This window comes from Solanum dulcamara, chromosome 9, assembly GCF_947179165.1.
Source record: "Solanum dulcamara chromosome 9, daSolDulc1.2, whole genome shotgun sequence".
Taxonomy (NCBI): Eukaryota; Viridiplantae; Streptophyta; class Magnoliopsida; order Solanales; family Solanaceae; genus Solanum; species Solanum dulcamara.
The window spans coordinates 13,358,242-13,373,827 of record NC_077245.1 but is presented as its reverse complement, the minus strand read 5'-3'; the positions used below and the strand labels follow the sequence as shown (position 1 = coordinate 13,373,827).

The following is a 15,586-nucleotide window of genomic DNA, read 5'->3' as shown; positions in this document are numbered from 1 at the left end:
TATTAAAAATGCTTGTAAAAAATAAACATTTTTTAACAGCATTACCAAATAGACTCTAAGCCTCTTTGTTCCTCATTCACTCCAAAGTCACTTTGAATTAGTTCCCTTCTTCTTCGTCCCATTATCTGTGCCAATATATCAACCATGGTTTTTAATACTAATTGTTGGATAAAATAACCTCATTGAGTAATGCATAAACCTAAAATGCATGAATTTCACATATATAATAATGAAATAAGTCTAAGTTTTTGTACTATAACAGAAATACTGATTCATTCCGAAATGAAAGTCAGAAAAAGTTGCTAAAGAAAAGTAAAAAAAAACAGTGGAAGACAAAGTAAAAGTTTGGCAGCAACTTTTTGAACAGTTGTTGCCAACTTTTCCTTACACGTTTTTGATTGAAATATAAAAATACATTTTTTTATTTTACGCGTTTTCTCCGCTTATAAATAGAGGGTCTCTTGCCCTCATTCAAATCATCCAAAAATCCCAAAAAAAGAGAGAGTAAAAATACAAGAGAGTTATACACCAAGATAAATATTGTAGTCTTGAGTGTCCTCTTTAGTAGTTGTTCCTTTTACAAGAGAGAAGTATTAATTGTTTTTTTCTCCTTGTATTTGAGAGTTGTGTACTCCATATTAAATTAGTGAGATCCTTCTACCCCGTATTTTTTCCCTTCTATCATTTAGAGGGGTTTCCACGTAAAATTCTCGTATTCAATTTATTTTCATTATTTTCATCATATCAAACTTTAGTTGTGGTGCTTCCTCACCCCAATAGTGATATCAGAGCCCTCGGTTATTTTGTATATTTTATGCGAAGGTACTATCTATGAATAGTAACTTTTTATGAATAGTAAAATTCGGTGAATAGTAAATTTCGGTGATGGTACAGTTTGTCACGATTGTTCGCAAAATATTCAGAAATGATCTAGAAAAGTGTGAAGCAAATAACAATGTCGAGTACAACAAAGTTTGACGTTGAGAAATTCAATGGAACTAATTTCTCATTGTGGAAAATAAAAATAAAAGCAATACTGAGAAAAGACAATTGCTTAGCTGCAATTAAAGGCAGGCCCACAGACTTTGCTGATGACACCAAGTAGAATGACATAGATAGCAACGCAGTTGCTGATCTACACTTGGCACTAGTTGATCAAGTGTTGTCTAGTGTAGCGGAAAAGCGGACGGCGAAGGAAATATGAGATACTCGTACGAAATTATATGAGGCCAAGTCTTTACATAATAAAATCTTCTTAAAAAGAAGATTGTATAGTCTTCGAATGGCAGAGTCCATGTCAGTTACTGAACACATCAATACTTTGAATACTCTATTTTCACAACTTACAACAATGGGTTGCAAAATAGAGGGGACTGAACGTGCGGAGCTTCTACTTCAAAGTCTGCCTAACTCGTATGATCAACTCATCATCAACCTGACGAACAATACAGACATTCTAGTTTTTGATGAAATTGCAGCTGCTGTCTTAGAAGAAGAAAATCGGCGCAAAAATAAGGAAGATAGACAAGCAAGTTCGCAGCAAGCTGAAGCCTTGATGATGGTGAGAGGAAGACCAACGGAATGTGGCCCTAGTGGGAGTCACAATCATGGCGGATCTTAATCAAGAAGTAAGAAGAATATCAAGTGCTACAACTGTGGCAAGAAAGGGCACTTCAAAAAAGATTGTCGGTTCAAGAAGAAGAGTGAACACCCTGAGCCATCAAATGCTCAAGGGAATGTTGCATGTACTTCGGATGATGGAGATATTTTATGTAGTGAGGCAATATCAAATAATGAAGGCAGAAAATATTTTGCTGATGTCTGGATCATAGACACAGAAGCAACATGGCACATGACTTCCCGGAGAGAATGATTTCATCAATATAATCCTATCTCAAGAGGGTTTGTGTTCATGGGAAATGATCATGCTTTGGATGTTATTGGTATTGGGTCCATCAAAATAAAGATGTATGATGGCACAGTTCGCACTATCCAGGAGGTACGACATGTAAAAGACTTGAAGAAGAATCTATTGTCTTTAGGACAACTAGATGATAATGGATGTTCGTATAAGACTCATGGTGGAGTCATGAGAATATCCAAAGGAGCGCTTGTAGTGATGAAAGCAGAAAAACTTGCTGCAAATCTATATGTGCTTAAAGGTGAAACACACCAAAAAGGAGAAGCATCAACCGCGTCAGCAAGTTCATTTGAAGAATCAACAATGATATGTCATCGTAAACTTGGCCATATGTCAGAATGAGGTTTGAAGATTCTTGCTGAGCAAAAGCTTCTTTCAGGGCTCAAAAATGTTTCACTAGCCTTTTGTGAGCATTGTGTTATCAGTAAGCAAAATACACTGAAGTTTAGCAGTTCCTCTGCTAAAAGCAAGGAAATATTAGATCCGGTCCACTCTGATGTCTGGCAAGCACCGGTGGAGTCTCTAGGATGAGCAAAATATTTTGTGTCATTTATTGACAATTATTCCAAGAGAAGCTGGGTGTATCTAATCAAGAGGAAGACATATGTTTTTTCAGTTTTCAAATAGTTCAAAGCACGGGTGGAACTTGAATCTAAGAAATAAATCAAGTGTTTAAGGAAAGATAATGGAGGAGAATACACTGGTGATGAATTTGATAACATTTGTAAACAAGAAAGAATTAAATGATAGTTCACGGTGGCAATACTCCACAACAAAATGGAGTAGCAGAGCGGATGAACAGAACCTTATTGGAACGGACAAGAGCTATACTGGCAACTGCAGGGTTGGAAAAATCATTCTGGGCAGAAGCAGTCAAAACCGCCTGTTATGTGATCAATCGATCACCATCAACCGCAATTGATCTGAAAACACCAATGTAGATGTGGACAGGAAAACCAACTGATTATTCTTGCTTACATATATTCGGAAGTCCTGCTTATGTTATGTACAACACCCAAGAAAAATTAAAGTTGGATCCAAAATCCAGGGAATGTATTTTCTTAAGGTATGCTGATGGAGTCAAGGGGTATCGCTTGTGGATCCCACAGCCCGCAATGTGGTAATCAGTAGGGATGTTGTATTTATTGAAAACAAGATACAAGCAAAAGAAGGTAGCACTTCAAAAGAAAAATCAGAGACTACTATAGTTGAAGTTGAAGAAATAGAAGAAGATCCAGTTTCTTCTGAAGCAGCACCAGAGCACGAAGAACAAGAGCAAGCTGAGATCGAAACTCCAGAAGTTCGACGGTCAACTAGGGAGAGAAGAGAATCAACTTGGCACTCAGATTATTCTATGGAGAGTAATATTGCATACTGTCTACTAACAGAAGATGGAGTGCCTTCAACTTTTCACGAGGCTATAAAAGGCCAAGAATCATCTCTGTGGGTGGCAACAATGCAAGAAGAAATTGAAGTTCTCCATAAAAATAAAACATGGGATCTTGTTTAATTACCACAAGGAAGGAATGCCATTGGAAATAAATGGGTCTACAAGATTAAACGCAATGGTAATGATCAAGTGGAGAAATATCATGCAAGATTGGTGGTGAAAGGATTTGCTCAGAAAGAAGGTATCGACTTCAATGAGATATTTTCTCCAGTGGTTCGACTCACAACAATTCGAATAGTCTTGGCGATGTGTGCTACATTTGACTTGTACTTGGAGCAGTTAGATGTCAAAACTGCATTTCTTCATGGAGAGCTTGAAGAAGAAATTTATATGCTCCAACCAGAAGGTTTTGAAGAATAGGGAAAAGAGAACTTGGTTTGCAGGTTAAACAAATCTCTATACGGTCTCAAACAACCGCCGAGATGTTGGTATAAGAGATTTGATTCCTTCATTATAAGCTTTGGATACAACAGACATAGTTCAGATCCTTGTATTTATTACAAGAGATTTGGTGATGAAGATTTTGTTATTTTGTTGTTGTATGTTGACGACATGTTGGTAGCAGGCCCCAACAAAGATCGTCTAACAAATTTAAAGGCACAATTGGCTAGGGAGTTTGAAATGAAGGATTGGGACCAGCAAACAAGATTCTAGGGATGCAAATTCACTGAGACAGAAATAATAGGAAGATTTGGCTTTCTCAAAAGAACTACTTGAAAAAAATCTTGAGACACTTCAAGATGCAACACTGTAAGTCAATTTCTACCCAACTTCCTATTAATTTCAAGTTATCCTCAAGTATGAGTCCTAGCAATAAAGCAGAGAGGATGGAGATGTCTCGAGTACCGTATGCATCAGCAGTGGAAAATTTAATGTTCGCCATGGTATGTACAAGACCTGATATTGCACAAGTAGTGGGAGTGGTTAGTCGATACATGGCTAATCCTAGTAGAGAGAATTGAAATACTGTTAAGAGGATCTTGAGATACATCAAGGGTACCTCAGATGTTACAATGTGTTATGGAGGATCAGACTTTACTGTTAAAGGTTATGTTGATTCAGATTATGCAGGTGATCTTGATAAAAGCAAGTCCACCACAGGTTTTGTGTTTACTCTTGCTGGAGGAGCTGTAAGCTGGGTTTCAAAACTGTAGTCTATCGTGGCTAGATCTACGACGGAAGCAGAATATGTAGCAGCTACACAAGCTAGCAAAGAGGCAATATGGATGCAGATGTTATTGGAGGAGCTCGGGCACAAACAAGAGAAGATTGCTTTGTTTTGTGACAGTTAGAGCGCTTTGCATCTTGTAAAGAATCCGGCATTTCATTCAAGGACAAAGCACATACGAGTTCAGTATCACTTTGTTCGTGAGAAGGTGGAAGAAGGCAATGTGGATATTCAGAAAATTCACACTAGTGACAACCTGACAGATATGTTTACAAAGCCGATCAACAGTAACAAGTTCATATGGTGTCGATCTTCTATTGGCCTAGCAAAAACGTAACATTGCAGTAATTGGGTAGAAAGGATGGTGTGAAGACTTAATTGATTCTCAATTAAATCTTCAAGTGGGAGAATGAAATGAAAGTCAGAAAAAGTTGCTAAAGAAAAGTAAAAAAAAAACAGTGGAAGACAAAGTAAAAGTTTGGTAGCAACTTTTTGAACAGTTGTTGCCAACTTTTCCTTACACGTTTTTGACTAAAATATAAAAACGCGTTTTCTTATTTTACGCGTTTTCTCCGCTTATAAATAGAGGGTCTCTTGCCCTCATTCAAATCATCCAAAAATCCCAAAAAGGAGAGAGTAAAAATACAAGAGAGTTATACACCAAGATAAATATTGTAGTCTTGAGTGTCCTCTTTAGTAGTTGTTCCTTTTATAAGAGAGAAGTATTAATTATTTTTTTCTCGTATTTGAGAGCTGTGTACTCCATATTAAATTAGTGAGATCCTTCTACCCCGTGGTTTTTCCCTTCTATCATTTAGAGGGGTTTCCACGTAAAATTATCATGTCCAATTTATTTTCATTATTTTCATCATATCAAACTTTAGTTGTGGTGCTTCCTCCCCCCAACACATTCAACCATTGAATAGTGTTTTTGGAAAACACATGTAAATTGATGTTAATTCAAAAAAAATAAATTCCCTCAATTGGTATAGCTTCTTAAAATAAAATTTTTAATTTGGGTGTTATAAATTGTTAAAAATAAAGTAAAATTATCCACACACATTAAATAATGAAGGTAGTTTTGGAAAGAATCCCGGAAGCCATCAAAAGTTTTTGGAACTGTAAAATCAATGGATAATTACAAAAAATATTATAGGAATATTTTAGTTATGAATTTTAAAATAAAAAACATTTGTTTTCTTAAAGGGAATATTGGAGTAAAATGTTTTATTTAAGTAGACACAGTGGGATCATAGAGCTTATTTGGCACATTCCTTAAAAAAATTAAATTAGAGGTATACATATTTTATTAAACTAATTTTATTAATAATATTTTAAAATTATAAATTTAATTATTATTACTTTATGTAATTATCTAATACTAAAAAAGAGAACAGTAATAAAAAATATAATTTATTAAAATAGATAAATAAAATAAAATATATATTTTTAATGTCGGTGTCAAGTAAAATAAAACCACAGAAATATGTGGATCATTTTTTTGATTTTATAATAATGATCTTCGAACTTGCGTGCACATTATTTTACAGTTTCAATACTTTTTGCGAGACTAAATTTGACATTTTTTTTTTGGAGAAAATCATATATTAATTTGTTAAGTTTTTTCAAAATTTGTCTTTTTTGTTTTTCGTCCCACTTAATTTCATAATAGTTGAATACACAATATTCGAAAGGTTCTTGGCTACTTGCTTATTCAAAGTACATGTTTCATCTGTCCTATTTTCAAAATAAAAGTTTGTAATTATTTTTAACTATATATTCTTAGCATTAAAAAAATATTTCTCAATACTCAAAAAATATATAATAAATAAGGATATATAACTAAGAAAATTATATTTTATTTTATTTATTTATTTTTAATAATATGCGTAAAAAAGAAGAAGCTAAAGCGATAGTATGGAGAGAGAGAGAGAATCAAGGTAAACTCCATTTGATTTTACTTATATAGATATATTAGAACAAATAATATATAATAAATAAGGATTGATAACTTACCAAACTATATCTTATTGTATTTATTTATTTTTAGTATGAGTAAAAAAAAGAAGCTAAAGCGTTAGTATGGAGAGAGAGAGAATAAGGTAAACTCCATTTGAGTTTACTTATAGATATTTTAGAAATGAGAAAATGACTAAAATGGCGAATTGAATAACAAATCAAAGCTTTAATATGTTATTTCATTTGCATATACATGTTGATCAAAAACCAAAACGATAAAGATTTAATTATTATTACTCATTTACATTCTTCAACAAAAGAAAAAATGAAAACTTTTTCTAAAATCATGAGCGTCTTTGGTAAAAATCACATAATAATGGAGTGACAAAAAACAACATCTCAAAAGAACAAATTAAAGGAGTTTAAAATAAACAAGTTTGGCCATTATTTTTCTCATGCACAAGCTACATGCCGTGTTGTATTCAGAATTTAGACGTCATTAATTTAGGCAAATTAAAATTATATATTCCGAAAAATATACATCTGGTCTCGCCCAATATATACTTGTCACGTGTAAGTACGTATTTGTCATCTTCAATATATGGACATAAAACTGAAGAGACTATTGAGGAAAAAGGCAATAAAAATTCTCCATTATTTAGGACTTTATTTGTCATGCCTTATTCGTGACGTCCTAATTCTGGTGTAACTAAATGCCTTAAAGTTTCTCTCTTTTTTCACATAAACCAATCCCTAGCTTAGCACAAAAATTAGAAAACCATTTTCTTCTTTATATCAAAAGTTTTTTATTTTCTTTTTTCTCGTCTTAACTCTCTTTCTGGTTATGAACAAGTTAAATATCACATTATAAATATTTGATCAATTACTTCAGCTACAATATTGGTCTTTTCTGGATGTTGTGAACTAAAAATGATAAAAAGGACAACATTTTAACTATTTCCTTAAAAGGACTTTCTTTCGGGAAAAAAGAAAAAAGTAACCAAAGAAGACAAAGAAACTACATTCGTCTTTAAATAAAGTAACATGCAAAAACTAAAGCTTATATTTTGTTTCATAGCAACAATTAAATTCTTATACATCTCAATAATTTACTCCAAAAAGAAGAATCCAATCCTTGCAAGACCCCATCATCACTTAAAAAAAAGGAGTTTAATATTTTGAAGGTACAAAGAATTTGGTGTATTCACGACACCTCTCTTTTCTTTTTATTCGGTGTTTGGTATCCAATATTTTTATTGAAGTTCAATTAATTTGGATTCATGTCGATTAGTGTCCATTCAAGTATAGTGTAATTCTCTATCAAGAACTTTTCCATATCGGAGCGCGAACCCAAAATGTTTGATTAAGACAGAAGCAGACCCAATCACTGCACCACATGATCACGAAATCTCTTTATATGTTAGTGCTCATGCAAGTCCCCACATTTTTCTCCACTACAATAAAATTTTTCTTTCTATAAATACGTAGCATTATTGGCGTGTGTCAAGCGCATTCATCTACTACTACTACTTATTTCTTCCACTCTTTTGTCTACTATAAATTAGTTATTTCCAAGTCATTTTTATTCTCAACTAAGGAAAAGAAAAGAAAAGAAAAAAAAACTACTATGGCATCAAACCAAACAAGTACTCAACAAGAATCCAAGTTCACTCTCCCTATGAATCTTGACATGGAGCAACAACAAGTAAACCTAGATAATCAACAAGATCAAGAAAAGGAATTTGACTACTCTAAACGATCCCAATGGCTCCGAGCAGCTGTGCTCGGAGCCAATGATGGGTTGGTTTCAACCGCATCATTAATGATGGGAATTGGTGCTGTGAAAAAGGACATAAAAGTCATGATCCTTACTGGATTCGCCGGCCTAGTGGCCGGCGCATGTTCCATGGCTATAGGAGAATTTGTCTCCGTTTATTCTCAACTCGATATAGAAGTGGCTCAAATGAAGAGAGATAAAAGAAGAAATAAAATCGAAGGAAACGATCAAGATGATGACGATGATGAAAAAGAGGAGAGCTTACCAAATCCAGCACAAGCAGCATCAGCATCAGCACTAGCGTTTTCGGTAGGTGCAATGGTGCCATTATTGGCTGCATCTTTTATTAGAGATTATAAAGTCAGAATTGCAGCTGTTGTTGGAGCTGTTACATTAGCTTTAATGGTGTTTGGATGGTTAGGTGCTATGTTAGGAAAAGCACCAGCACTCAAGTCATCAGCTAGGGTTTTGTTTGGAGGTTGGTTGGCCATGGCTATAACTTATGGCTTAACAAAATTGATTGGTTCTAGTGGCCTTTAAAATCCATATCACTACCACGAAAAAAACAAAAACTGGAATTAGCTACAAACTTCGTAGTTGATATAATTTTTTGATAACAATGGATTTTATCGTTTAGCTACAAAATTTGTCTGATGCTAATTCCTGTTCTTTTTAGTAATGTATAATACTAATATTTGTGGCATAACGCCACTAGTATTTTTTTTTCTCTATGTTTAGATTTTGTTGTTATATATAGCTAGGATATATAAAGGTCTCTGTGTATTCTTAATATTTGTATCATGCTCCGAGTAACTGTATGTATGCATCATTGTATCATAATAATATATTTCCATCCTTAAATATTTTTGTTTGGTCCTTTCTTCTTCTTCTTTCTTCTTCTTTGGTGATCATACTATGAGGCTAATAATTAGTTCTATAACAACTTGGGATTCATATCAAAGTAAAATGCAGAATCTATCAACATTTTTATGTATGCGTGTAATACTGTTTAGAATCATTAGCTTGACATGAAAGGTCAAATCAACTTTAAAGATGGTATTAATATTGACTTAAAGATGGTATTAATATGAATTAACAACTTGCTAGCATAAAGTAACTCTTTCTCTCTCCTTTATTTCCATAATGACTAAACAGCTTCCGTCAGAAATGCAAGATAAGGCTACGTACAATAGATCCTTGTGGTCAGGCCCTTCCCCAAATTCTACGCATAGCAAAAGCTTTAGTGCACCGAACTGTCTTTTTTTTACTTCTTTTTCTAAACTGTTTTTGTTTCGACCCAAGGGTCTATTAGAAACAGTAATTCTACCTTTGATGTAGATATCTATATGCGTATGCTCTTATCTTTGTTACTATATCGTGTATGTTATTGTTGTATCCCATGTTCAATGTGTGTAATAATGTTTAAAACTATTGATCTACAGTCAATTTACGTAAGCTTTAAACAGCCCTTGCATTGCCCTCCCGCATCCCAATTTCAATATCCCGTTATTATTTATTTATTAAACTGAGCAAGAAAAGTTTATATTTGTATCGGAAAATGAATCCATGCACAACGCTTCTATGATTATTATTTATTGATGGTCAAAACTGTTGAATGATATAGGAAATAATTACTACGTTTTGCTTAATCAGTGGAAAGTGTCCATGCACAACACTTATCTCTTTTTTTTTTACACTTTGACTTAATTTATAACTTGTCCTAATTACCAAAAATGGGAAGAAAGAAATGCGTCTATTTTCTTCCGCCTCTTCGGCTCCTCTATTTTCTGCGTACACTCCGCTTACGCCTTTGCCTATTTTTATAACATTTTTATATAAAATAAATCTAAAAATGTTTATAGGCCGTAAAGTACGGGGGTATTGATATGTACACACAGTTTTTATATAAAATTAACAAATTGACTAAAAATGGCATTCTGAAGCCAACTGTTTATCCGATGGTATATTAAAAGCAAATTGTTTGTATAACTTTTTAGAGTGTACGTGTTTTGCACACGTGTAATGTGTTATGTATTATTAAGTATAAAATTTTAAAAAAATAAGTTAAGTTTTTTAAGATAAAAAATACACTTAAAGAGAAATATTATAACTCACCACCATATCAATAATTAAGGAGTAAAATTAGATGTAGGAAAATATTTTCTATGAAAAACTCTGACCTCGAAAAACGAATCTAGATACGACCTCGACAATCTATTGGGATCCAACTCCGACACTTGACCTGATACATGACATCTGACTCCCTCACTTGGGACCTGACATCAAAATTAAGACCCGACATCTGAACCAGGACCCGACTCCCATACTCGATGTGGGACAAAACTTTTGAAGCGAAAACCGAGTCAGGCTCTCGACTCCCGAATCGAGGCCTAACTCTCGACCCAGGACCAAACTTTCAAATCGTCCATGACCTCGACTCCTGATCCAAGACTCGACTTTCGAATCAGAACTCGACCTCGACACCTGACACTAACGACTCACTTAGGACCCGACTTCGTGATTTGACATTCAAACTAAGATCTAATCCTGACACCCAATTAGGGACCCAACTTGCATATCACGATCCGACACCGGCACCTGATGGGGAACTGATCCTAATAGCCGACCTATGACTCAATTTCTGAACTGAGATTTGACCTCAATATTCGACCCCAATAATTGATTCGGGACCAAAGCTGTTAGTTGACCTATTCCGACCTAAATTCTCAATCTGAAATCTGACTTTAACACTAGAATCGAAACACCATTTTGACACCTGACTCAAGTACCGATCTCAACACATAACTCAAGATTCGACCTCAAAACTTATGTAGGACTTGACACTAAAATTAAGATTTGATACCGAGCCGATTTGGGACTCAAGAGTTGGGCCTCGATCAAAGTAGGGAGTCGGTCTCTAATTGAGAATTAGGAGTTGAATTTTGAATTGGTATCAAGAGTCGGTCTCAAATTAAAAATCGGGAGTTAAATTTTGAATTAGTATTGAGAGAAAAGTTATCAATTTACATTGGAGGTTTTCTTAAAAAGGGCGTCGACCAAAAGAAAAAAAAAGATGATCCTATAAAAATAAAAAGGGTAAGAAACGAGCACAATATGAAAGATTTTTTAGATGTTAAAAATGGTAGAGCAAACACATGTGTTTAATATATAAAAAATATTTTATTTCATATTCCTAATGTAGAAAACTGGAAAAACTATACAAAATAGACCAATTGTGAAACTATTACCCAAATTGAATCAAATCCAAACTATTTATCTTTAATAGACTCATGGCTCAAACTATTTACCCACTTTCTCCCTTTTAATTTCGCGTATGACATCATGCTGACATCAGCGTCACTACTCCTCTTTGATACCATCAGAATATATTATACTTTGATGGTATCAAACAGTTTCTTCTTGATACCATCAGAGTATATATATACTCTCATGATATCAAACATGTATTTACGACAGTGCCCCTTCCTTTGTTTCTCTTTGATACCATACTCTGATGGTATTAAGCAATTTATCAAACAGTTTTTCTTGATACCATCAGAGTATAATATACTCTGATGGTATCAAGAAGGAAGAGATAGTGCTTTAGTGAAACTACTTGATACCATCAGAGTATATTATATACACTCATGATATCAAATTTGGGAGATAATTAAAAATAAGAGGTATGAAAGTAATAGGGTATCTAATGGTAATTACTTTCCTTTTGGGGAATAACAATAATTATCCCTAGAAAATTTAACATTAAAACTCTTAATAAATCTAGAAAATATAATATGTAAATAATATGTTTAGGTTATAAAATAAATGTTAATGAAAAAAGCATAAATTCTTTAAAACGATCATAATGAGTTGAAAGAAGTTCTTGATTAACTCAATTTCATTATTCACACATATTTAGTTCTAAGCCTCTCCTTATATTTCATGAAAATTTTTCATTGTTTTAGGATACTTAATAAACAAAACCTTCTATCAAATATTTAGGAGTTGACCAATTATTTTAGGACAAATTATTTTAGGATGTATATTATAGTCCGTATTTAATATCATTAAAATGATGATATAATAATTGAATAAAAATGGTGAAAAGATGATTTTGTGTAATGAGAAGTCTTTTATGAAGGGCAAAAACTTCAAACAAGAGTATTAAAAACCTTCGTACTTTTAGTATAGTACTAATTTAGTGTACGTATCATGTGAAGTAATAAATATATAAAAATTATTAAGAAATAATAATTAACGTTAAAATAAACGTAATATATGTTTTAAGTAAAAAATTTAACACTTTTCAACTCCAAATTATCACTTTAGATTTATGTTTCAGCAACTAATCCACATTGTTCTTGAATTAAAAAAATAAAAATAGAAATAAAAGTAATTTAGTGTACATGTTTTACACTTGTACATTACATCAATAAAAAAATTATAGATAAAATATTAAATAAATAGTACTTACCATTTAAATAGATACAATATTCACATAAATAAAAATAAATAAGTTGATAAAGCAATAGAATCGCGACAAAATAAAACTATCAAAAACACAAAGCAAGTTTTCTCTTCCAACTAATAACAAAATCAACAAAATATGACAAAGTATGTAGTGACTCTCGGAGAGGGATAGAGTTATTGTGAAGGGACAAATTATTTGTAGATTTCTCCCTGGGAAATAATCTTGTAGTTAATTGCTTATTCACTTTGTCCTTGTACAATGTTGCCTTCGTCATCATTTTTTTCGTCTTTCTCTATTTGATTTCATACGTTGTTAGGGTTTAAGTAGAGATATATAAAAAAGAAAGATAAATATGATAAATTTATTTATAACAATGTTACTTTATTTTATCTTTTATCATATAATTTAAGACTCTTTGTTTATTAATTCTCCTAATACCTTTTACCATATATTTTAGGACTCTTTAATTTTAAATATTAAAAATAATTAATTAATAATTTAAGAAAAATAGTGAAAAGACGATTTTGTCTAAAGCGGGGTCTTTTAATGAAGGGAAAAAAAGTTCAATCAACATTTTAAGGAACTTCGTGCTTTTAATATAGTATAGATTAATATGGTGTATTTTGTTTAAAAAAAGTTATTCCTTTTAGGTAGATAGTCATAGGAGAATTTTCAGATATGACAAACTTTTTAAGCATAATTACTTCATATGAGTATATTTTTCTAATTACTTATAATGGTAAACATAAATTTTGTCATATACAAATGTTGTAGCGAATTATATAAACGCTATACCCACAAATTATTTGTATCTCAAAATATACAAATATTGGTATACATATGTATTTGTATATCTGGCAAGCGAGATTGAGAGAGAGGAGGAGAGAGGCGAGCGAGGTCAATATAGGGAGGAGAGAGGCGAGCGAGAGGCGAATTGTATATGTATATCTGTGGAATTGTATATGCATATTTGTCAAAAAATTATATATATGTAATTGGTATACATATGTATATGTATATTTGACAAGCGAGATTGAGAGAGAGGAGGATAGAGGCGAGAGAGATCGAGAGAGGGAGGAGAGAGGCGAGTGAGATCGAGAGAAGGAGGAGAGATGCGAATTGTATATGTATATCTGTCGAATTGTATATGTATATTTGTCAGAAAAATTGTATAATGATAACTGATATACATATATATTGTATATCTGGCAGCGAGATTTGCCATACCGCGTAAATATATTTACTGCGAGCTATAATTATTTTAAATTATACCATAAATGCGTAATATAGTAAAAATATTTGCCATACCGCGTAATTTTCCTATATTTGTCATATGACAAATATGTTTGATCATAAAATTTGAAATTTTAAAAATAGTGAAAAATTATTTTTACTTCAAATTACTCACAAAAATCCCAGAATAACCCCAACTTGTATTCATGGCCAAACACAACTCCATTTTCACTTTGAAAATAAAAATTACTTTTTTTAATTTTCACAATAAAACATGGTCAAACATAGGATTTGATTAAGTATCGAGGAGTCAAGGAATTTAGGTCAAAATACCAAATGAAAGTATATCTATTTTTTACGGGATATAAAAATCATTTTTGCACGGGCAAAATAAAATTCAACTAAAATATTTTTATGAGATACACTATAATGTATATCCAAATATGTGTTATATACAATGAGATATATTTACATAATATAATATATTGTATTTCAACAAAATGACACTACTAAAAAAATTGTGAACACCGACCCCAAAAATATCGACCTTTAATGAAAATTGCTATTGTTAAAAAAAATTAAAAATAAAAAATCTGAAAATGCGGAAAAAACACATACTGACCTTCAGAGATCGAAAATTTCCCCAAAAAAATATATACAAGAAAAATCGATCTCTTATAATTTGTATTAAATAAATAAATAAATAATAATATTTCATTTTATCTCAATTAAATATAAAAAAATGTTTTAAATAAATTTTAATTAAATCATTTACGAGAAGACGGTTATGTGTAAAATAAAAAATAAAGCATTATAATACAAACTTCCGAAAATCGATAAAATTAAATTTTATGTAGTATATATATTTGTCTTGCTAGAAAGCAGTCCAACACACGATTTACATTTCAATCAATAACTATGCTCAACGTCAAACAGTTCGAATAATTTAACTTATATATTCTATTTATTATCTAAAACTAGTTTTCGAATATACGCGTTGTGCATGGACCTCTTATTAATATGTAATATGTATATATTACCTTCAAACTTAAATGAATCTCTTACATAATAATGTCGTAGGCAAAAGGTAAATAATAATCCATAAAAAATGTATGAAATATATTGATTGTAGGAGTTTATATATACTTGTCAAGTAGTGTAACAAACAAGTCCTATATATTAATGATCTGAGTATAAAATATGTTATTAATTTAAAAAATACCAATTAATTTAATTATTAAATACGTTGTCATTATGAGGTAATAAATATCTATTATTATATTTGGGGAGTTATATGTGAAATTTATATTAATAAGTCTCTGTTAATCGATAAATTTAAATTTAAATTTATTTTTTACAAAATCAACGGCAAGTTTTTCATATCTTTTATATATAAATAATTTTTTAATTAATAAAATCAACATCCAAAGGTTGGTATTTATTAAATATTTTTTATTTAATTAACAAGAAACCGACATCACAAATTTGGTGTATATTTTTTAAACAATACCGATCTCTCGTGTCGATATTCATTAAATTATTTTTTATTTTAATTAATGATATCGACTTCAAATAGGTCGCTATTTTTAATAAATATATATACAATC

General features: G+C 31.7%; 1 protein-coding gene across 1 annotated transcript; it reads left to right on the top strand.

The window, feature by feature from the left end:
* The first annotated feature begins 8,024 nt into the window (after window positions 1–8,024).
* On the top strand, window positions 8,025–9,125 carry LOC129902909 (vacuolar iron transporter homolog 3-like). The gene has a single exon (XM_055978356.1). It carries the CDS (start codon window positions 8,126–8,128, stop codon window positions 8,813–8,815), a length of 690 nt encoding a protein of 229 aa, XP_055834331.1. The 5' UTR covers window positions 8,025–8,125; the 3' UTR covers window positions 8,816–9,125.
* Window positions 9,126–15,586: the final 6,461 nt, after the last annotated feature.